A 23775-nucleotide genomic window follows, 5' to 3' on the forward strand; every position below is an offset into this window, starting at 1 on the left:
GAGAAACACAAGACAAATCAAATTGACTATTGATTTTTGAAATGATTTCTTGAAAAAGAATTATTTATTTTAAATATAATTAATATAATGTATATATGGAGATTATATAAACCTTATATGTTGGGTCATGAAACACATAGAGTTTTTAAAGTTATAAAGAGTTTTGAGAGAAATATAAAAATTTAGTCTTGTCCTACTCTTCCGATAGTCATATCTCTTCTTCCTATCTAATTCAATAAATACAAGGCATATTCATGGCTTTGGCATGTAGATAAAATAATTACTTTTTGAAATTATCTTTTCTGTCATTTCAAAATCATTTATGATTCAATAATATTTTAATAATCCATATGTTGGGAAGAAACCTGTTAATGCGGAATAATTCTTTCCCTCTTTGTGTATCAAAATAGGTTCCTCATCAAAATACCAACTTGATATTCAAATGCTAATATCAATCAACACAGCATAAACAATAGAGCAATAAATCAATCACACAGTGAGACCAAATCTTTTTTAACGTGGAAAACCCAATGTGGGAAAAACCACGGGACCGTAGTCCACCTCAAACTTCCACTATCAATAATGATGATAACAGGTTTACAGTAGGTCTTCTCTAGAATAACTAGAGGATCAGAATAACATCAAGAACATAGATCTTGGCTCAAGAATACCATATCTTCATCACATAGGTGGATCTCCTCCAAAGAGAATTCTAGGTCTCATAGAGTAGATATCGCAGGAAAGTACCTTAGAGAGGGTAAACTGCAGATCAACACCGTTAGGATTGTAGAGTTTGCTGCAAGGATTCTCCACATAAAATTTGGGCCGAAACTGACAACGTTTGGCCACCGATCGTCAAGCAGAAAAACTTAGAAACCTTACTTTCTCTCTCTATTTCTCTCTGCACGCCGTCGCTGTTCACTGTGCACGTACACTGTACGCTGCACGCTGCTCTGCGTTTTTCTTTTCCCTGCATACCCTAATTTGCCTTACTTCACCTTAATTAGTGATTTGGGCTTAATAGGCCCAATTTGTCCAAGCCCACATATGGGCTGGACCCAACAATTCTCCCCCTCCAGCTCATATGGTGGGCTATACCAAGCCCGCTCTTCGCCTACATGCTTCAAGCTTCTCCTTAGGCAAAGACTTTGTCAACATATCTGAACCATTCTCATTGGTATGCACTTTTTCCAACTGTAATTCTTTCATCTCAAGCACATCACGAATCCAGTGATATCTCACATCAATATGCTTGGATCTAGAATGGTATGTTGAATTCTTGGAGAGGTGAATGGCGCTCTGACTGTCACAGTAAACAGTATATACTTCCTGTTTCAAGCCCAATTCCTGTAGAAACTTTTTCATCCATAAAGTTTCCTTACAGGCTTCAGTAACTGCTATGTATTCTGCTTCTGTGGTTGATAGAGCAACACACTTCTGTAACTTAGACTGCCAAGAGATTGCTCCTCCTGCAAATGTCATCAAGAATCCCGAAGTGGACTTCCTGGAATCAGTATCACCTGCCATGTCTGTATCTGTGTACCCTTCTAATACAGGTTCATCACTGCCAAAACATAAACACAACCTGGAAGTACCTTTTAGATATCTTAATATCCATTTCACTGCTGCCCAATGTTCCTTTCCAGGATTAGAGAGAAATCGGCTAATAACTCCAACTGCATGAGCTATATCTGGCCTAGTACAAACCATAGCATACATCAAACTGCCTACTGCAGATAAGTAAGGCACTCTGGATATTTCTTCTTTTTCTTTCTCACTTGTAGGACATTGTTTCGAACTCAGCTTGAAATGACCTGCAAGTGGGGAACAAACTGCTTTGGCTTTACTCATGTTGAATCTTTCAAGAACCTTTTCAATGTAAGTCTCCTGAGATAGCCAAATCTTCCTTTTCTTCCTATCACGAATAATCTTCATGCCAAGTATTTGTCTCACCGATCCTAAGTCTTTCATGGCAAAAGACTTACTTAGCTCTCTTTTAAGCTTTTCAATTTTTCCAACATCATGCCCAACAATCAACATATCATCAACATATAGCAGTAAAATAATAAAATCATCATCTGGAAATTTCTTCATAAACACACAATGATCAGATGTGGTTCTATCATACCCTTGGCTCATCATAAAGGAATCAAACTTCTTGTACCATTGTCTAGGCGCCTGTTTGAGTCCATATAAGCTTTTCCTAAGCTTACATACCAGATTTTCTTTTCCCTTGACTTTGAAACCTTCTGGTTGCTCCATGTAAATTTCTTCTTCTAAGTCACCATGAAGAAATGCTGTTTTTACATCAAGTTGCTCAACTTCTAAATTCAAGCGGGCAGCCAAACCAAGAACAACTCGGATAGAGGACATTTTCACAACCGGAGAAAATATTTCTTCAAAGTCAATACCTTTCTTCTGACTGAATCCTTTCACAACTAGTCGTGCCTTGTATCTTTGTTGTGAGCTATTGTTTTCAGTCTTCAATTTATAAACCCACTTATTCTTGAGAGCTTTCTTCTCTTTCGGCAGCTTTACTAAGTCATAGGTGTGGTTCTCAAGTAAGGATCTCATCTCTTCTTGCATGGCTTTAACCCACTCACTCTTATTCTCATGTAGAATAGCTTTTTGGTAAGTTTCTGGCTCTCCCCCGTCAGTAAGCATAACATACTCATGTTGAGGATATCTGGTAGAGGGTTGTCGCTCTCTAGTGGATCTTCTCAATGGAATCTCAACTGGTGGTGGAGGTGCCTGTTCAGTTGGTTCAGCATCATCAACTGTAGGTGTATCATCACTAGTATTCTCACCACAATCTTCTTGTTCATCTCCCCCATGATCATCATGAACTACAGGTGAAGGAACTGGACCCAAACTCCAAGGAATATAAACAGAGGTTTCTGGCTTCTCAACATTATCACCATCATCAAACAATTGGTCTTCAAGAAACACAACATCTCTGCTTCTAATAATCTTCTTGTTCACTGGATCCCATAATCTGTACCCAAACTCTTCATGACCATATCCCAAGAAGATACATGCTTTTGCCTTATTATCAAGCTTGGACCTCTCATCTTTGGGAATATGAACAAATGCTTTACACCCAAAGACTCTCAAATGATTATAAGATATATCTTTTCCTCTCCATACTCTCTCTGGAACATCACCTTGCAGAGGAACTGATGGAGAAAGATTTATCAGGTCAACTGTAGTTCTCATAGCCTCCCCCCAAAATGACTTTGGTAACTTGGCGTGGGAAAGCATACACCTAATCCTTTCTTCAATGGTTCTGTTCATCCTTTCTGCCACACCGTTCTGCTGAGGAGTTTTAGGAACTGTTTTCTCAAGCCTGATACCATGGAACCTGCAATAATTCTCAAAAGGACCCTTGTACTCGCCACCATTATCTGATCGAACACACTTTAGCTTTCTGCCAGTTTCTCTTTCAACATTGACATGAAACTCCTTGAAAGCATCGAGTACCTGGTCTTTAGATTTCAAAGCAAAAGCCTACACTTTTCTAGAATGGTCATCAATAAAAGCAACAAAATAAAGAGCACCTCCAAGAGTTCTAGTTTGCATAGTACAAACATCAGTATGAACTAAATCAATAACATCAGATCTTCTAGATGATGGATATGTCTGAAATGCAACTCTATATGTTTTTCCAACTAAGCAATGATCACAAGATTTAAGAGATGTACTTTGCAACTCTGGTAAGAACTGCTTTCTAGCAAGAGTTTGAAGTCCCTTCTCGCTGATATGTCCAAGCCTCTTATGCCAAAGATCTATACTTTCACCTTTTCGAATTGCATTAATCTCTCCTTTGTGTAGCTTAGCTTCCATGACATAAAAAGAGTTAATCTTCTTTCCTTTTGCCACAATTAGAAAACCTTTAGTGAGTTTCTATTTACTTTCACCAAAATAATGTGCAAAGCCCTCATCATCAAGTCTACCTGTAGATATCAAGTTAAGACGAATATCTGGAACATGCCTTACATCTTTGAGTATCAATTTGCTCCCAATACTGGTCTCCAAGCAAATATCTCCAATACCCACAATCTTAGATGTACCATTGTTTCCCATTCTGACATTACCAAAATCACCAGCAGTGTAAGATCTAAAGAAATCACCATGAGAAGTAACATGAAATGAAGCACCAGAGTCAATTACCCAATTACTGTCCTGAGCTACAAGGCTAACACAACCTTCATCACAGACAATAGTGATATTACCTTCAGCAGTAACTGTATTGGTCTCTTTTTCATTTTTCTTCATTTCATTTTGTTCTCGCTTCCAAAACCTACACTCTTTCTTCATGTGACCTAGTCTGTTACAGTGAAAACATTTGATATCTCTTCTAGACTTGGATCTTCCTCTATAACTATATGGATTTCTGCTATGACTTCTTCCACGTCTTTCTTGTTTTTCAGTAACAAATGCACCAGAAGAAGATTCACCCTGTTCTTTCCTTCTTGCATCTTCATTTAGCAAATTGTCTTTAACCATATCTATGGTTAGAGTCCCCTCTGGCGTGGAGTTACAAATAGTCACCACATACGTTTCCCAACTTTCTGGTAAAGAGCTGAGAAGTAATAATCCCTGCATCTCATCATCTATATTCATTTTCATAGCAACCAACTTGTTTGCAAGACTCTGAAATAGGCTTATGTGCTCAATAATGTTACCACCATCTTTATACTTCAAATTTACAAGCCTTCTGAGAAGAGAAATTCTATTTCCCACTGTCTTTTTCGCAAAAAGATTTTCTCCCATTCTTCATCGTCCATAATAGAAGGTTTATCTTTAACCTTGATAGGCTTATACAAATCTTTGCAATAGAGCAAATCTTCCATCAGACGCCTCCAAGTGGAATAATTTGATGAGTTCAATTTAATCATACCATCTGACTGCTCCATTTCAATCACACAAGAAAACTAGCACCAAACAACCTGGGGCTCTGATACCACTTGTTGGGAAGAAACCTGTTAATGCGGAATAATTCTTTCCCTCTTTGTGTATCAAAATAGGTTCCTTATCAAAATACCAACTTGATATTCAAATGCTAATATCAATCAGCACAGCATAAACAATAGAGCAATAAATCAATCACACAGTGAGACCAAATCTTTTTTAACGTGGAAAACCCAATGTGGGAAAAACCACGGGACCATAGTCCACCTCAAACTTCCACTATCAATAATGATGATAACAGGTTTACAGTAGGTCTTCTCTAGAATAACTAGAGGATCAGAATAACATCAAGAACATAGATCTTGGCTCAAGAATACCATATCTTCATCACATAGGTGGATCTCCTCCAAAGAGAATTCTAAGTCTCACAGAGTGGATATCGCAGGAAAGTACCTTAGAGAGGGTAAACTGCAGATCAACACCGTTAGGATTGTAGAGTTTGCTGCAAGGATTCTCCACATAAAATTTGGGCCGAAACTGACAACGTTTGGCCACCGATCGTCAAGCAGAAAAACTCAGAAACCTTACTTTCTCTCTCTATTTCTCTCTGCACGCCGTCGCTGTTCACTGTGCACGTACACTGCACGCTGCACGCTGCTCTGCGTTTTTCTTTTACCTGCATACCCTAATTTGCCTTACTTCACCTTAATTAGTGATTTGGGCTCAATAAGCCCAATTTGTCTAAGCCCAATTTGTCTAAGCCCGGCTGGACCAACACCATACTCAATAATATTTTACAAATCACAATCAATGAAAAATAGAGAAGACAACATTGGAGCTCGGTATCTTATGATAAGTAAGATAGCTAACGTCTTCAACATAATTATATTAAAAAATAAAAAAAAAATTATTAATTAGACAAAATATATATAAATTATTCCTAAGAAATTCAAAAAAATTAACCAACTTTTGGATTAAGTTTGCTATATAACCTACTCAAAATTGTTGTGATCAACCAGTAGATAAGAATCACAAATAACACAAACATTTGCTCCTTGCAACTATAGATACAAATATTACAACTTACAGGCGATAGAAAAACACAAATCAGCAGAAGCAACGTACAACACAACAACATGCTCTGCTGTTATTCTTCAGACAAGGCAGAAAAATAAAACAAGTCCACACACAATATCACTGAGCAAAGAGCAAATATAGTAATAGGAATAACATCGTGGTCATGGCTTCAGTCATGGGATCCGAAGGTGCCGCCCTCTGTGTCAAAGCCACGACATCGACTTTGAGATAGACTCCCAGCCAGTGCTCGCCTTCAGTCGATGGTCTCCTCCAAGGCTCGACATAAGGCTTTCAGGCATATCTTGCAAGTATAGATGGCGGAGAGCGGGAAGGTTGTCGATGCCATGAAGTCTTTCTCCCTGTAGATCTCCGCAGCGGCTAAGATGCAGCAAAGATAAGCTCGGCAGAGCATCTTTCTCCATGTCCAGATGACTCAGGCATTTCAACTCTGCAATATTAAGTGACTTCAGACGCAAGAACGTGTTAGCACGGAAGCACAGCTGCGCTCCGTTGTATGCCCTTAGCAACGTCAGGTGCACCAAACTTTCTAGTTTCTCAAGATGAGGAATGGGGTTGCAGGTAGCCTCCAGCTGAGAATCCAGTAAGTACAAGTGAGTTAGGCTGCTTAGGAGATCGAACCATGGAGGGACTTTCCACAGCTGCCCATCCAATACGAGCTTGCGGAGGTGAGGTGGAGGAGAAGGCAGGGAGTCCAACATCAGTGCCTCGTCGGATGCCGCATCGATGGTGAGAGAGAGAAGGTGGCCCATCTTGCTAATGGAATCGCAAAGCAGAACCCCGTCGTCCGCACGCACGTTCGTAAGACCAAGGCTTCTCAGTTGGATCAGCGCAGCCAGGTTAGCGATGAGCCTTTTATCTGCTTCAACTGTTTTCAGAGTCAGCAAGCCTTCTATATTATGTATCCACGAAATGGTACCTGTTGGAACTTTCTGCTCCAGTAGCTCGTCGATCTTGCTCATGGTTGCCTGATCAGATACTAAATTAATTATACGCCTCCCTTTTTTTATCTTCTTTAGTACATAAACACAGTCCATTAGCAGATGCCGCAGTTCCTTGAGCCTAGCCACTTCATGGGGAAGACAAATCACCTTGGTTCCCCTCAGATCCAAGGTCTTGAGTATCTTAAGTCTTTCTACATATTTGGGGAGCACTTCAACTTTTGTGTCCCTTAAACTCAAGTAGCTCAGATTGAACAGATCGAACACTTCAACCGGTACATGGTCGATTGGAACATTTCTCAGTTCTAGCACCTTCAACAGCATAAGATATTTGGCCCTGGTTAGGAAAGCAGCAGCAGAAGCTTCGTCATCAACGAAGAAAAGAAGCGATCGAAGGCGAGATAACAGGGTCTTGTCCTCATGCCGGACAGCGGGGAGTTTCTCAATGCTTTTCTGGACGGATATGCGACGCGCTTTTTCTTCATCTTCTGTCACACCTTCCTCATGAAAAACCGCACAGAGTTTGTCGGCTTTGGATACACATAGGGATACCTCTCTCATGAGGATGTGCATTCGGCAGGCTTTGACTTTGCCGGATTCATCCTTCCTTGCCACTTGAAGCATGCTACGAAGGATCAGCTCATCGAAGTAGCCCTCTGCGACTTCCTCCGATGTCATTCCACGTTTGTCCTCCACGAGTCCCTCCGCTACCCACAACCTGAGGAGCCAATTTTTCTTGATGATGCGGCTCTCAGGGAAGACATTGCCACAGTACAAGTAGCACTGCTTAAGATGGTAAGGTAGATCATCGTAGCCAAGCATCAAGCTGCGCGACATGGTTACGAGCATCTCGTTGTTGCTCAACTGTGAGCTGATACCAAGGTAGAAGTGTTTCCAAGTCAAAGAACTCCGATCTTGGGACGACATCAAGCTTCCTAGTGTTAGGATAGCTAAAGGCAAGCCATCACACTTTGCTACGATTCTTCGAGCCCAGAACTCTAAGTCTCTGGGGCAAGACTTATTAGGATCCTTCCAGAGAGCCTTCTTGCAGAAAAGAGACCAAGCTTCGGATTCAGGCAAAGGCTGGAGGTTCAAGATATGGCTGTCAAGGGATAGCGAGGCAGCTACGTGGTGGTCTCTTGTGGTGACGATGACCCTACTGCCGATTTTACCGTTTTGCAGGAGATAAGAGAAGTCATCGCATGCGTTTCTGCTCCACACATCATCTAACACGATCACGTACCTCTTCTGATGAAGGCACTGGTCGAGTAGGCCTAGTAGGGCTGCTCTGCTGCTCCGGTCGAGCTCGTCTGGTGTCGCCTGCACCTCGCGCGTGCCTATGATCTGCCTTATGATGCTTCGCGACAGCTCTTCAGCGTTGTAGGTTTTGGAGATGGAAACCCAAGCGAAGCAATCGAAGTGTCTCCTGACAAGCTGGTCGTTGTAGACTCTCCTGGCCAGGCAAGTCTTGCCCAGGCCGCCCATACCACAAATCGAAATCACCATGTTCCTCTGGGAATTGTCAGTCTCGCCCAGGAGCCATGGGATGACTGTGGCTTCGTTTTGTTCCATTCCCACGACGTCAGTGCACATGGTTTCGTGAGGCAGCTCCTCATGGGGCTGCCTCATCTGACGGCCACTGCTGCAGATTTGTTCTTCTCTGCGCACCAAGCTTGGTTTCAGGTATCGGTCTCTTCTTTGTGGAATATTGTTTACCAATTCTTCTTTGAGCTTGGGCAAATAGCTGCTAATGTAGGCATAGGCCTTGGATCTCCATGATTTATCCCACACCAGTGCATGAGCGTAGTAGACGATCTGTTCCGTCATGGCTTCGAAGTCCCGCGCTGCTTCCTTCACCTCCTCCACCCAATTCACCAGGGACTCGCTGTCGAGTTTGCTATGCTCCATGTCACGTAGAAAGGACTGAATGCTCCTGAGCTCCTTCGTCAGGTTATCGAACTCATGTACGATATCCATACTGTTGGATCCTCGATTCTTGCTGATGGCTGTTATCGCTGCTTGGAAGGCAGCGGACGTCAGATCCTTGCACAAAGACGCCAGGTAGTTGCTCAGCACAGCCCAAGTCAGCGGATCCATTTCCGAAGATATACTCTCAGCTGCTATATATCACCAACACTTCCGACGTGACGACCGCCTCTTACTGCTCCATAAACAAGCAACGAAGGTTATGCATGCAAAAGGAGCATATAATCTTTCATACCTAAAGAGAAGGAAGTTACATACCTTCTTCCACGGCGTCGCTCCTCCTTCCACAACCATTCCCAGCTCAATCAAAATTGTGTGCATCCGAAGGACTAGTTTCTCTGTATAAGCATGAAACTATGGCTATTGTGACAAGACGATCACTCGTCTCCACCCCCTTTTTTGTTTTTCTGTCAAAGATTAAAAAAAATTTATTAGATCAGAAAAGGAATCACATCACCTCTCCTATAGGAGCTATCGAAACATCCATCCAAAAACTTTGGATCCTATGGACCCTTACAAAATTGACTAGCCGGTTAGCAACACATTTTCTTTCCCTAAACATATGAGTTATCCTAAACTCCACAAAATATTGAAGTAGAGACTACAAATGTCCTCGCATACACTAAAAAATAAACCAAGGATCTTCTCACTTGTTACAGAAAATATGAGTCAAACCATCAGCATCAGCTTCAGCTTCAACATTAATTAGATGCACATCTTCCCTCGTAGCAGCCAGCAAGCCAATTCTTATAGCAATAGCTTTGTTGTCGATTACATGCCTATCCTCCGGTATACCACCCCATCACCAAAAACCCAAAGACAGGATCACAGCCTCACCACTCATCTTGTTGGATCATTCAATCATATTCCAATCTTGTTGGATCGTTCACCCAACTTGAGGCTGTGAAAGCATCACTTCGTTGGATCTTTAGTGGACTGACCCAACGCGTTGGAAGTCGCAGCTGGTTCAATCGTTCATTGGCACTGACCCACCACCTTGGACACGTGATGAGCACGACTTGGTGGACTTGGTCAACTCAGCGACCACACTGAAGTCCAGGTGTGGCCTACCTTGCTTGCTCGTGCACGGCATCGCGACGTGATTGTTTGTCAGAATAAAAAAATATTTTAATATTTTTGAAAGTATTTTAATGGGATAAGGAATCTAATACATATTTAATGTATCTCTGGTTTCAGTATTTGTGAAAAAGTTCTAACACATATTTATAAAGAACACTGTAGTCAGTAATCATGAAGAAAAAAAAAATCTGATAATTTGGATTTGGTTCTCTTATAAATATTTTATGTATATGTGAGTTTTGATTGGAAAGAAAATAATAATAATATAAGGAAAATATTTTTGATACTCCTATGTTTATTTTTAAGATGTCTAGAAAAAAGAACTTTCTATGATTAATTTTTTATACTTTATACAAGAGTATCAATAAGAAAGGAGGAAGTATAATCCAAGATCTTATAATTAATTTTATATGATGAAAATTTTAGATTTTTTTATGAATATAAATAAAATTTATTGAATCATATTAATTTTTTGATATATTTTTATTATTTATATTTTTTTAAAAAAAATTTCACTGCCAACTCAACACTAATTTAGTTCCTGGTCCAAGTTTCTTTATATTATGTGAAGCATCAAAAAAGTAAAAATAGAATCGTTTACTCTCTCTCTCTCTCTCTAATAGTCAAATAATAATTATTTAATGAAGATTAACGACAATGATATACATAAATTTTTATTGGCTTAACCCAATAAAAATTGGGATATTGACACTAACCCAATACCTTGGACACGTGATGAGCACGACTGAGTGGACTTGGTCAACTCAGTGACCACATCGAAGTACACGTGTGGAGCTTCTTGAGGTGACTACTTTGTTGCTGGTACACGGCATCGCGACGTGATTATTTGTTAGAATTGAAAAGTATTTTATTTTTTTTAAATATCTCTGAGTTTAGTATTCGTACAAAAAATCTTAATACATATCGAAAATTGAAGTCAGTGTTTGTGAAGAAAAAAAAATCTGATAATTAAAATTTGATTATTATATAAATATATCGTGTTTTTATTTTATGACGAGAGAATAATGTGAGAAATACTATTAATACTTTTGGAGAGAATAATGTGTGTAAAGAGAGTATTCTCTAAAGTTTCAAAAGAATATTAGAAAAATATTATAAATTCTTAAGAATTTATGTGATAGAGTCTATAAGAAAATCATGAGGATAACTCAAAATTTTATAATTGATCTTACATTATGAATAATTTAAAATTTCTTCGATGGTATTTGTATAATTACGTTGAATCTTATGTTGGTTTTTTAATATGCTTTTTAATTTGTTGCTTAAAAGCTTCTCAATTTCTTTAACGAGGGATTAATAAGTATTGTAGAGCAAAAGTATTTTCTTTTTAGAAGGCACAAAGATAGATAAAATACTCACTAAGAAATAGATTATTGGGATTAATAAGTATTTAAAAATTTGTAGAACCAAAATTCTTACGGGATAAGGAATCCTAATACCATAAAAAATTCTCGTGAAGAAATAAAACCTTAGTATTTAGGGTTTTATTCTTATATAAATATATAATTTATCTTTGGATTTTGATGGAGTGTATAAGAAATATTTTTGGTACTTCTGAATTTCTTTCTAATCTGTTTAGAGAAATAACTCTCTATGATTTATAGAGAGAGAAAGAAAAAAATAATCTAATTTTTTTTAAAAAAAATTTAGAGTGTTTTTAAGAAGAATAATTCAAGTTCTTATAATTAATATCATATGATACAAATTTTAATTTTTTTATAAATATAAACACAATTTATTGAATCGTATTCATTTTATGTTGATTTTTTAATATATTTTTATTATCCACTCTCTCTCTCTCTCTCTAATAGTCAAATAGCAATTACTTGACGAAGATTAACGACAATCATATACATGATTTTTTAGATTTTACAACTAAATATATAAATTATTTATTTTAGAGGGGTATAAATATACCCACACAAATGCAAACTCCTTCAAAAGAGTGATGAAATATCATATCCGACGTATCAAAACTACTCGCGCATATGATCTATCAAAACTCTCAAGTCAATCCCGATCTCCAAGCGTCATGTGTGGTTAGCGTGATCCGGTAACGACTCTCCCGAATCTCCAAGTCTGACGTACGGTCAATCCTAAAACCGGAAAGGAACGGTCCACCAAACCGGGGCACCGACAAGGGACTGGATCGGTCCGGCCCACCAAATACCGACTCATAATTGGGCCGGACCAGCCCCGTCTAGTCACCACCAAATCTGTTATCCCCTTTCTCTGGCTCAACAAACCACACACAAATCAAGGGGAGGAGAGGAAACCAATCAATGGCTGCTGCTTCTGTTCTCTTCTTCCTCCCTAAACCCCCGCCTCTCCACCTCCACCACCACCACCGCCACCAGCATCTGCAGCAGCTCGTCGGACTCCGCCTTCCCGGTCCCTCACGCCGTCGGCAGTGGCGACGTTTCGACTCCTACCCTGTTCGCGCCACCAAGAACGGCGACGCCGCCGACCCCCCGGACCGCCTTCTCGCCGCCGTCTGCTACCTGTACCCTTTCCTTGACGGCGTCCATTACGGGCGCTTCGTGGTGGCCCAGTTCCCGGCGTTCCAGGTCCTCCTCCAGCCCCTTGTCCCGGCCATTCGCCTCTTCCGCTCCTCCCCCTTCACCCCCTTCCTCCTCTTCCTCACCCTCTATTTCGCCGTCGTCCGCAACCCCTCCAGGTTTAGCCGTTACGTCCGCTTCAACACCATGCAGGCCATCGTCCTCGATGTCCTCCTCATCTTCCCCGACCTCCTCGAGCGATCTTTCAACCCGAGTGAGGGCATCGGGTTGGACCTCCTCCAGAGCCTCGACAGCACTGTCTTCCTGTTCCTGCTCCTGTCGCTCATCTATGGGTCCTCTGCGTGCCTCCTTGGGCAGGTCCCTCGGCTGCCTATCGTCGCCGAGGCCGCCGAGAGGCAGGTCATGTGAAGGATGCAATGTGAGCCTCTCCCTCCATATACTTTGTACATCTGCCATCATTTTATTCTTACTGCTTTCAACGAATGTCGGCTAATTATACTTAGATCTCTTTAATATCTCGGTCTGGAGCGTATGAAAGTGAATTATCTAGCTTTATTTATCGTAACGTTGTCGATCTTTTCGAGGAAAGTACGAAAACACTAGATTAAAAGGTAATTTCAACATTAAGTTATGTTTTTGATGGTAGCGAACGATGACATGTTGAGGGCCATGGGTGGTCCTTATGGATAAGGAGTAAGAGCGACGGTGAAATGTGAGACAAAGGGAGAGGAAGAAGAGGAAGATGCAAATATCAACGCTTTACATTTGGTGCTGATGCAGATGCTAAGCGGCTCTTTCTTCGCTCTGCATCTACGTCGGTGCTGACGCAGATGCATAGCGATGCTAACGCAGATGCAGAGCATCGACATCTGCATCCTCCTTTTCCTCCTCTCTCTTTGTCTCATCTTTCGTTGTCGCTCACCCTCCCCATACACAATAGTCACCAGTGGCTCCAGGCGCCGTTGTCTGTCACCACTAACGTCATCTGTCACCACCAAATGAAATGTAAAATTATATTTTTACCCATTATTTTTGTGTTTCCATTAGTAAAACCGACAGTATTATAGTAAATGGAGTTAGATGTTTCATTTTCATAACCATAGAGGTTTTAATGGAAATTTTTTTAGTCTAGGAACTTGGATGCTAAATAGGTCTAACTACATGGGGTAATACGTAATTAGCCCATTAAATATTACACTAAAGTGGAATCTTTCGTGTTTATTGATTATGTGAGGTTTTTAGTGATCCTGAAATATATAGCATTAGAGCTTATATCTAATCTACTCACTTAGAATAGATAGAAGGGGCAAAAAAAAAAACTGATGATCGGCAAAGGAAGACACCAGATTTTTGGTTGAAATGGATTTCTGAATCCAAAGAATCTGACCTCTTTTTGACAGTTTTTTTTATTGATTAAACATGTAGAATAAAGAAATCAACAATTTCCTAGGTATTTCAAAAGCTGAAATTAGCAACAAACATGTAAAAGATTCTTATCCTAATATGCTATGAGTTCTTTGTATTACAAGTTCTCAGTTATAAAAATGTTATGATAAAGAACTAACTTTGACAATGATGATTTAAACCAATGCCTCCATCAGAGTCCAGATAGGAGGGTGAATCTCAGGTGCCTGGCTTTGCCAAAGATCTTCATTACATAAGGGAGGGAGGAAAAGGGGAGAGTGGAGAGGAAGAGGTGGATGGGGTGGAATTCCTATGCATTGCAGTCCTTGAAGGAAACACAGAAAGAGAGGAGGGCAGTGAGAGGAAGAGAGGGAGCAGGGAGAAGTGAATTGGGATGAGGCTGCTGCATTTTGCACTTATTTTGAGGGTAAAATTGAAGTCTTAAAGAGGATTTGGACTTTGGTTTTTGCTTTTGTTTAAGTTTCAGATGATATATGTATTCATGGACATGCCTTCATGATGCAGAGGAAATCATAGTAAATCTCTAAAATCTGATTCTAATTTCTTGTTACAACAATTTCAAATGAGATCATAGATAATGTTGTATGAGTTTTTCTTCACGAATTTTCATATAAATAAGTGTACTATTTCTTGTTGTAGGATCAAAGTTGGAGAAAAGTTTAAATAGGTTATCACATGGCAATAAAACCTCACTTTCAAAATATTTTATTTTTTCTATGATTTTAGAAGTATGTTTTTTATTTTTTTTAGGCCAACACCATTTTTTTGAATAATGTAGAATATATGTTCCTGTATATACTTGTATCTTCAGTTCAATTGTTAAAATACTAAATGTCACGACCCAGGCTTGATGAGTTAACCAGCCTATTAACTTTGTTTGGCCCAAATCATTGATCAAAATGCTTAAACTGAAGTTGATAGTAATATACTCATTAGACCCTTAATAAGTCAATCTTAATCTTGGTGTATGTGAGGCGTAGCCCAGTGGTGGCTCTACATTGTGATGAGTCCTCCGACTCTATCAATCGATAGCCCTTTCCCACTCAAGTCCTCTTACCATGCCCAAATACTAGGTTGACTCTGATACCAAATGTCACGACCCAGGCCTGATAGGCTAACTAGTCTATCAACTTCGTTTGGCCCAAACCACTAATCAAAATGCTTAAGCTGAAGTTGATAGGCTAGTTAGCCCATCAGTCCTGGGTCGTGACATTTGATATCAGAGTCGAGCTAATATTTGGGCATTGTAAGGAGGCTCAAGTAGGAAAGGATTATAGATGGAGTAAGAGGACTCGTCACGGCGTAGAGCCACCACTAGGCTACGTCTCACATACACCATGATAGAGTTTGATCTAGGCTATACTAGGCCTTGATGAGGATATGAAGCCTTTGAGTGTGAGAGATTGTAACACCATCGATTAGTCCCATATCAGAAGTGGGTAATATTAAGATTGACTTACAAGGGTATAATAAGTGTATTATTATTAATTTCAACTTAGATATTTTGGTTAATGGTTTGAACCAAACAAAATTAATAGGCTAGTTAGCCTATGATTATGGCACTAAATCAAATTAAACTGATCTATTTTTCTCTTTTCAATTTGAATCTAACCAGCCCAACTGGATATATGTTCTGTTAGGTTCATTGGCACACCCCAATTACAGCCAGTTTGTGGTTTTTTGTTTTTAGATAAACATTTCTTTTCTTTTTTTTCAAGATGATTCGCAGCTGTACAGCATGATGTGAGAGTACTTTTAATTTCTGATATTTTTGTGAAAATGATGGTTGTAGCATTATCATATTGGTTGTTTTACTATGTTGCTTAATTTTGTTTTGTTAGATGTTTCGACTTAATCATATGATGACACCAATATCTTAGCTCAATTATTTTGTTTTATTTGGGATGTCATATCATGAATGCGTCCATATTAACTGTCATTATTTGATCATAGGACATTCCATGACATTCTATACTCCACACCACAGAGAAGCCAAGTTGGTCTACTAGCAATGGCCCTTGTCCTGCTTTACAAACATATTCCATTGATCACATTCAACTTCGAGATGCCGAGGGCAACGATGGTAAGCATATGAAGAACAACATTGGGCAAGTGATAGCATGTTCATCTGTATGGATGATCATGCAAGACCCATAATTTATGTCGTTGGTCACACTTGTTTCTACGACAATCATATAGGTGCTCCAAATTATCTGCACATGTTATTGCCAACCGTGTGCCTGTCACCGTTCTTATATAGGTTGATACATGTTTGCATTGCTTGGGTTTTTATTTTTTTACCAAAAAAATTGATTTTCTTTTACTGAGTATCGACACATGGTATGCTGATATAGCTCGAAGCCGTATTGGATCAAAATCGACACATGGTATGCTTGCTTTTTAAGCGAAGTCGGATTGGTCCAAGATCGACACATGGTATGCCGGTATAGCTTGAACTCATATTTTCTAAGCTTTTCCGTTATGAGTTTGGTATTCAAAATTAGAAGAGTTTTGAATCTTATCACCATTGCCAATGTAGTTTGTGCAAACTCTAAACCTTACTATTTCAGATCCGTTATCATTTAGCATCTAATGGGATCTCATTACAGACAGAGTCCTCGTATGCATGCATGACATGATAACTCGATAGCAGAGGAAAAATGTACCGATTCAAGATTGAGAACAGCCAGCTCATGAGTGCATTAAAGATGGAACACGACATAAACGATAATTGAAAACAACTGTACCAATTACTGTCGACTAAACTAATGACCCGATATCAATCTCTTAGGACTATAATCAAGCAGCATTCAATGACAAAAAAAACGTGTTATGAGCAATAATTATTTAAATTAAATTATTTTTATTTGATTTTGATTTTAATTTTTTTATATCTTATAAATTAATAGATCAAGTGAAAGAATGTTAGATCATGTTATCTTATCTAATTAGGTATGATATATTATGGATATGATTGGATTTTGATTATGATTATGGGTCAATAAAAAGAAGGGTATAGTTCCGAGATATATCGATGAGAGGGGCTCTCCAAATTATTTATTCTAGATTCTCTACTCTCATATATATATATATATATAAATAGATCGGACCACCTAGGGGCTAAACAATATAATACGCAAATACATAAATAATATAACACGTGAATATATAATATTATTGAGAGATTACTCTTATCTTCCCTTAGTAAATCAAAATATAACATGTGGATACGTAATATTATTGAGAAATTATTCTAATCTTCCCTTAGTAAATCAATCAACGAAAGATTATAGATCTTCTTACTCCTTTGTTTCTAATCTATTGCTCATAGCGATTACTCACCAACAATCCAACTGCATTCAATGACAAAAAAAAAATTGAAGCCAATACATCAAGGGTAGATATATATTATAAAGGATTTATTGATGCACTGTCATAAGTTTGAACTTATATTCTTAACCCACAGCAAGACTCATTTTACAAGGGGAAAAAAAAAAAAGAAGAGGCTTGAAAATGAAGCAGCCCCACCCACGATTGTCATGGAGGCCACTGCGAAAAGACAGAAATGCAAATGAAAGAATGAACACAACAGTTCCACAAAGGCTGAACAGAATATACATTCATACGAAGAGTTCATCATTATGACAAAATCAAAGTATAATGGCCAACGAATGCAGTACTAGCGATGAACTTTGTGTCTTTTGGATGCTCGTGATGATTCCTCACCACTGATCCCCATCCTGCGGTAACCAATTGATTGATTACATGATGCAGGATCTTCTGGTTCCTACAATAATGCAAAGGAAATAAAAGTCAACAGACTAGGATTGTTTAGCATAAGAAAGCAAAGCCAACTTTGAAGACAAGATTCACAGTAATCGATGGTCGTATGTTATGCACATGCAAATTCTATGCTGGAGTATATGTACATAATAAGGAATCGAAGAAAGTTGCAATCATGAGACAATAGAATGATTATTTATTTTCATACAAGAAAAGTGAATTAAAGATCATTTTTGCTTTAAGAATAAGATTAGACATCTTTTTAACTTATGAATCGTGGTTTTAAACAACAGTCAGTGTGATACTTTTTTCTCAGTTGATAGGTATATTAGTAGCACTGCACTAATATAGTTGATTACTGATACTAGCAACAGATCGAGATTTTAAACCCTTCTACCATCCGAAGCCAATCGAAAACCATGAAGTTGGGAAACAATAGAGCCCATACCTTAATGGTGGAAGTTGTGGCTGTAGCATCAGGCCTCTTATTAATTGGTGGCTTGCCAAATTTAAACTGTACAGAGATATTGGCTTGAGACAGATCTATGCCAGAGCTTTGCAATGCCTCAGTCAACGTGTTTAACAACCTGTTTTTCCACCAGGAAAATAAGCAATAAATGTCATGCAAAAATGTTTGAAAGATTGATTCGTCTCTTTGAGGACATTTAATTTAGACTAAAATTTTCACAGCAAACAGACATCTCTACCACTACACAGGAAATTAATCTAAAAAGATTGACAAGAAGATCCACTTACAATAATGCCAGTGCAAAGTACCAAACTGAAGAAAAACTTGCATAACTTTTTGAACCAAACCATGAGAAAAAAAGAACCCAATAATTCTCATATACATACATACATACATACATACATACATATATATAAAAGAAAAACAACAGAAAAAAAATAAATCTCGCTCTGAAAGATATGGCTGCATTGCCAGAAGTATATATTCAGAAATAGAATCAACTTATGGAGTTATGCTTAATACTCACCCATGGGAGTAAACAGTAGACACACTAATTGTGCCCTCATCAATTGTCAGCTCCTCTTGTTCATTCAACATCTGCTTGCTAACAGAACAATCAGCAAGGCTGCATGTTCTTACACAGGGAGATCGATTGTGGGATGCCATGGTACCAGCATCAGCCAGCCTCTGCTGTGACTGAGAAATGCTAGTTTCGCTTCCAACAGGGAACAACCTTGGTTGCAATAGATTCTGTGTGGCAACCAGGTTACTATTTGTCTTGTAAAAGACACCAGCAGTATGACCTGTAGCGGGTGGACTGTGCAGACTTAATGGGGAAGGAGGTACAACTGGAACTCTACTTTCATCAAGTTGTTTGGAGAACACATGTGCAGGAGGAGCAGAATCATTTTTCACTACATGAGGTGGGACAGATAAACCATTTGGAGGGACTTGGCTGTTGTTCTGCTACAAACAATTTTTTTAACCAAAAAGAAACAGAAAAAGAAAGCAAAAAAGATAAATGAGTAAGCTTATCAGAAAAAAAGACTAGCAAAATAAGAAAAAGTATGCAAGCAGGATTATGATGAAGTAATTTTGAGCCCCTAGTTTCATAATGGTAAATGCACATGTTTGTTCTTCGTTATGATTAAAAGAAAATATTACCAGCCAAGAATCCAAAGCACAACATTGAAAGATTTTTTCAGTTTGCAGAAATAACAAAGGGATCACAAGCTTGGTGCGACCAGACACATTGCTTCTGATTTTGTTAGGCAATCATTTTGGCACAGATGAAGCAGAACAGCAAGGATAGTAGGATCCATGCAGCAGTCTACAAGCACAACTCATCTTGCAAACAGTTAGTTTCTTTTTAGTTGGCTGCTACAATCTAAATGTTAATGAATCTAACTAAAAAAGAAAAGAAAAGAATTAAAAGGTCAATTACAAAGACAGTTCAAACCTCAGGTTGTGGACTTTATGAGACAAAAAATTATAGAGATATTGACTAAGAAGTCATTATACACTTCTCGTAAAGTCGCCTTTTTTAAAATATCTTAGCGACATAATCAGTCTCTATATATGACTGTTGCTATAATCAGACTATGTTTGAGGAAAATCCTAAGCCGTTCAGATGTATTGGAGATCATTGACTATCTCAACGGGAGTATTCATGCACCATGGTCACCTAAAAGCATTACCCAAGGACATTGTGATGATTGAAAAGAGTTCAATCATGTGAAATTTTGTCACACTAGGAGAAATGTGAATGTGGTCACCCACCTCTTTGCTTCATTTTGGCAGAACCGAAAAAGCTACACACTCCTGGGTTTTAATTTCAATCTTAGTTTGTCGTTGGACACAGGTCCAATTTAAGGTTAATCTAGTGAAGACTTTTCTCTAAAAACATAATAACGTGATAAACTTTACTCCATCATAATAGCATGTGTGAAAGAACACATTATGCACACATATAAATTGTGCTTTGTGATTTTACCCATCGTATTAACTTGGTATTGTCCTTATTCCATCCTGGGGGTGATGACTCATGCTTCTGTATCTTCTCTTGTAGGAAACGAACGTATTCAATGACCTGAAGAAAGTTTGCTAAAAGACGTCAATGCGAAGGAACTCCATTGTAGAAAGAAGAGAAACATTGTGCTTAAATACCCTTGGCATGATGAATTACCTCCATGAGAAACGAAGCTTTATCCCTCCTCTGATCGCTATGAGGTATGAGCTCCCTGAGTATTTGAAATCTGCACAATATTTTTATGTTCTAGTATAAACACACAAGTCTAGGAAAATAAATGACTAGTATATAACTCTACACCTTGGATTTCATTAAATTTAGAAAAAAAAGAAGACAAGTAAATAACTCTACATCTTGGATTTATGTATTTTGTGTACTATCCATAATTCCATGTAAAGGTCAATCCAAAAAAGCAGCAGACTGAAGAATGAAGTCAAACAAGAAGGCCGATTAAATGATGAAGTAAAATCTATGTTGTCAATCAAATGGTAAGAATCATAAAGTTGGCATCCACTTGTGGAAATTATCTTCCCAATTTAACAACACGTCACCTATAAAACTTCAGTCATGTTAACTCAGATATGGTTATAATATTTGTGCTCGGAGAAGGCTAAAGCATTCGACTAAATACACCTTCTAGCACAATACTTTGTCATGATTTATCGATCTTTACATAATTTTTTGTTCAATATACTTGAAACAAAAACCATGTCAACACCAATAGAACCACAAACATGTTCTACAATACACTGTCTATAATGAACTACACAGTAGGTAAATGCAAATTCTAGTTCTAAGGAGCACTATAATTTGTTGGATCCTCAGTCTAATATTGTCATTGCATGACCGTCCAAAAAAATACAGGAAAATAAGGAACTGAACGAAACTAGATTTGGTAACAAAACAAACATTTTTCGTTGACTTGCCTATCATTGATTTTGCTTCTTCTTCTCTGCTCTGTGGCAGAATGCTTTGATCGTGGGTTGTTTGGTCTCTGATCGACGCAGCTCGCTTTTCCATCCACTTTGATGGTCAAATCTGCATCCCATTGTAAATAAAATGAATAAAATCAGATGATTTTGCTCTAAAGATAAAGCAACACAAGTAACAAAATTTCAGCTTCTATGGCTCCAAGAAGCTGGATAAGGAACAATATGAACGAAGCAAAAAAGGAGCCACCTTTACTGGCGGAAGAGCCTTCCCTCTTTGTAAAATCCTCATCTTCCACTCCATCATAAGCTCGACTGGATCTCGATGTGGCAGTCTCTGTCAGCTGCTTCTTCTCTGGCGTTGAGTCCTGCCTGTGAAACAGTTGCCCACACAGTTCAGGCAAGAAAAGCCTCTAGAAAATAGAGGGATGAAGAGGAAGACAAAGGATACGAACCTGCCAGTGGTGGCTGCGGCTATGGCGACGGTGGCGGGGATGGGTCCAGAATCGTGGCATTCGCCTGCGGCAGCAAAGTGTGACGTCCTCTGCCCTGCCATGAAACCAACCAGCATACGATATGCTAAATTTTATGATAATTCAAAGATCCCAAATTGAATTTCATAGTATTTTTTTTATTTATGCAATTTGATCTCTGATATCTAAAATCTTGTTCACTATTTTTTTTTCTTTTTTTGAAAAATATTTTGATCTTAAATCATAATGTACTCACGAGTGCTCCTTTTGGATTTGCAAATGAATACAAATTTTTGTATTATTTTCCTCATTCTCTTCTAATTTCTATTCCTAATTCATTTGAATTATTGTATATATATATATATATATATATATATATATAGTACTTCTTTCACAATCAAAATAGTAATTAAAGCTTCATAAAAAAAGCTTTTATGTTTCATAAGAGAAGAGAATAGTGAACAAAGAACTATAATTACAAATTAATTTGGGCTTTTACTTGGGCTTTTGCACGGGAACTGAATGGCCCCATGGAGGCCCAATAATCTCACGAGTCTATCACGTGCATATATCAACATCTGTTTTTGTTTTCAGAAATCACAACAAAATTTGCTTTCGGGAAACGGATTCGTTTCTAAGAACATGAAGCGAGCGAGGAAAACACTGCTATTTTTTTTTGTCTCGAATTGAAAGTAGAAAACGATTTTTCGTTTGCGAAAAAGAAAATAATTAACTATAAATAAAAAAGGTGATGAAAATGTTACCTCCCGAATCCGTGTCGTTGTCGTCCCACGGCGTGTAAGAAGTGCCGCCGGCGTGGCGATAGCTGGCGGTGGTGGTGGTCCGGCCACCGTATTCGGGTTCGGGCTTGGTCTGTAACCCGGCAGGGAAACCCGGCGCCTCGCTGCACCCTCTCCGCTGCGGCTTCACCGCGCCCGCCGCATGGCCGATGGCGTACGTGCCCACCTCGCCGGGAAGCGCTTGCTCGGCCGGCCTCTCGACCGGGACAGCGTCCTCCTCTTTTCCCCGCTCTGGCGGTTGAAGGAAGTCTCGCGTCTTCAAAAAGAAGCCTGGAAACACATTTGCAACGACGAAGACGCTTTTAAATATGCGATTTTGACGCCAAATTTAGCTGACTTTGCGAGGATCGGATCGTCCATGCAGGAAAAAAGACAAAAATTGAGAGAAAAGAAGACGACGATTTCATCAGTAGACAGCATAATTCCAAGTTCTACATCAGTTACTACAAATTATGGAGCTACTCGGTGGACGGGTACCTTGTGAGGGAGGCCTTGGATCTTGGGGCTGCAATGACGAATCCGAGGAGTAAAGCGAAAGGAAATCATGAGTTACTTTCTTCCCTGTTTACGCATATGAATTATCGACTCAATAAGCGTCATAATTGGGCGTTAAATTGCAAGAACGCATGGAAGAACTTTTAGTACCCTGCCCTACCTTGGACCTCCATCTATCTTCTATCTTTTGCAGGTTATCCTCAGCAATTCATCACATAAACTGTAGAATTGCGCCCAACTTCTTCTCTCCGAGAAGCGAAATCCCAAATTCCTGCCGCAGAATTACGATCAAATCAGAAGCCTAGGAAGAATCTTCTTGGTTCTCCGCCGGAGAAGTCGAACCCGATCGCATTCAGGGGAGCAGAACGGATCCAAGCAGAATGAGAAAATCGAACTATGAGATCGATGTGATGATTCCCTATGGAGAAATTTGGCCTTCACGGAGGAGAAGCGAGGGGAGACCCCTTCGAGATCTTAAAACGCCGCGCTTCGGTGAACTCCCGTCTCTGCTCTCGCTTTTACATATCCTCTTCTCAACCCTTCTTTTCCGTCACCGAAAACGCCGTTGACGGAATCTAACGGCGGTTTCTCTCCCGTTTCTGCCCGTCGCCGCGTGGGGTGAAACTACGTACCGATTTGGCTTTCGATCCGTATTACCGCGGGCGCTACATACGCGATCGTACGGCCGTGATCTACAGACGGAGGCGATGGGTGGGATCACGTGCCGTACGGCAGTTTGACTGCGGTTGGTCGCTGACGTATCAATTTAACGAAAGCGGATAATTTAGCAGGCGATGATTAGGCGCTAATCCCGAGGAA

At 39.2% G+C, this 23775-nt stretch overlaps 3 protein-coding genes across 3 annotated transcripts; 1 reads left to right on the forward strand and 2 right to left on the reverse strand.

The window, feature by feature from the left end:
• Positions 1-5947: 5947 nt before the first annotated feature.
• LOC103999439 (disease resistance protein RPM1-like) lies at positions 5948-9351 on the reverse strand. Its single transcript, XM_009421193.3, has 2 exons — positions 9192-9351; positions 5948-9108 (listed from the first exon to the last, which is right to left on the reverse strand). The coding sequence occupies exon 2, from the start codon at positions 9042-9044 to the stop codon at positions 6192-6194; it is 2853 nt and encodes a 950-aa protein (XP_009419468.2). The 5' UTR covers positions 9045-9108; positions 9192-9351; the 3' UTR covers positions 5948-6191.
• Positions 9352-12270: 2919 nt separating this feature from the next.
• LOC103999253 (protein TIC 20-v, chloroplastic) lies at positions 12271-16270 on the forward strand. Its single transcript, XM_009420946.3, has 2 exons — positions 12271-12971; positions 15932-16270. Exon 1 carries the CDS (start codon positions 12317-12319, stop codon positions 12959-12961), a length of 645 nt encoding a protein of 214 aa, XP_009419221.2. The 5' UTR covers positions 12271-12316; the 3' UTR covers positions 12962-12971; positions 15932-16270.
• A 1099-nt stretch (positions 16271-17369) lies between these two features.
• On the reverse strand, positions 17370-23479 carry LOC103999254 (transcription factor BIM2). Its single transcript, XM_009420948.3, has 11 exons — positions 23117-23479; positions 22939-23022; positions 22426-22731; positions 21644-21737; positions 21439-21560; positions 21186-21297; positions 20416-20485; positions 20224-20319; positions 18757-19193; positions 18210-18348; positions 17370-17765 (listed from the first exon to the last, which is right to left on the reverse strand). The coding sequence occupies exons 1-11, from the start codon at positions 23127-23129 to the stop codon at positions 17658-17660; spliced, it is 1581 nt and encodes a 526-aa protein (XP_009419223.2). The 5' UTR covers positions 23130-23479; the 3' UTR covers positions 17370-17657.
• Positions 23480-23775: the final 296 nt, after the last annotated feature.

Source organism: Musa acuminata, chromosome BXJ2-9, assembly GCF_036884655.1.
Source record: "Musa acuminata AAA Group cultivar baxijiao chromosome BXJ2-9, Cavendish_Baxijiao_AAA, whole genome shotgun sequence".
In the NCBI taxonomy this organism is placed as follows: domain Eukaryota; kingdom Viridiplantae; phylum Streptophyta; class Magnoliopsida; order Zingiberales; family Musaceae; genus Musa; species Musa acuminata.

Coding starts and splice junctions, on each gene's coding strand:
- LOC103999439 (XM_009421193.3), bottom strand. CDS start 9,044: ATGGATCCGCTGACTTGGGCTGTGCTGAGCAACTACCTGGCGTCTTTG.
- LOC103999253 (XM_009420946.3), top strand. CDS start 12,317: ATGGCTGCTGCTTCTGTTCTCTTCTTCCTCCCTAAACCCCCGCCTCTC.
- LOC103999254 (XM_009420948.3), bottom strand. Junction 22,732..22,938: donor TCCAAGGCCTCCCTCACAAG/GTACCCGTCCAC, acceptor ATGTGTTTCCAG/GCTTCTTTTTGAAGACGCGA. Junction 20,486..21,185: donor AGAAGCAAAATCAATGATAG/GCAAGTCAACGA, acceptor AATATTGTGCAG/ATTTCAAATACTCAGGGAGC.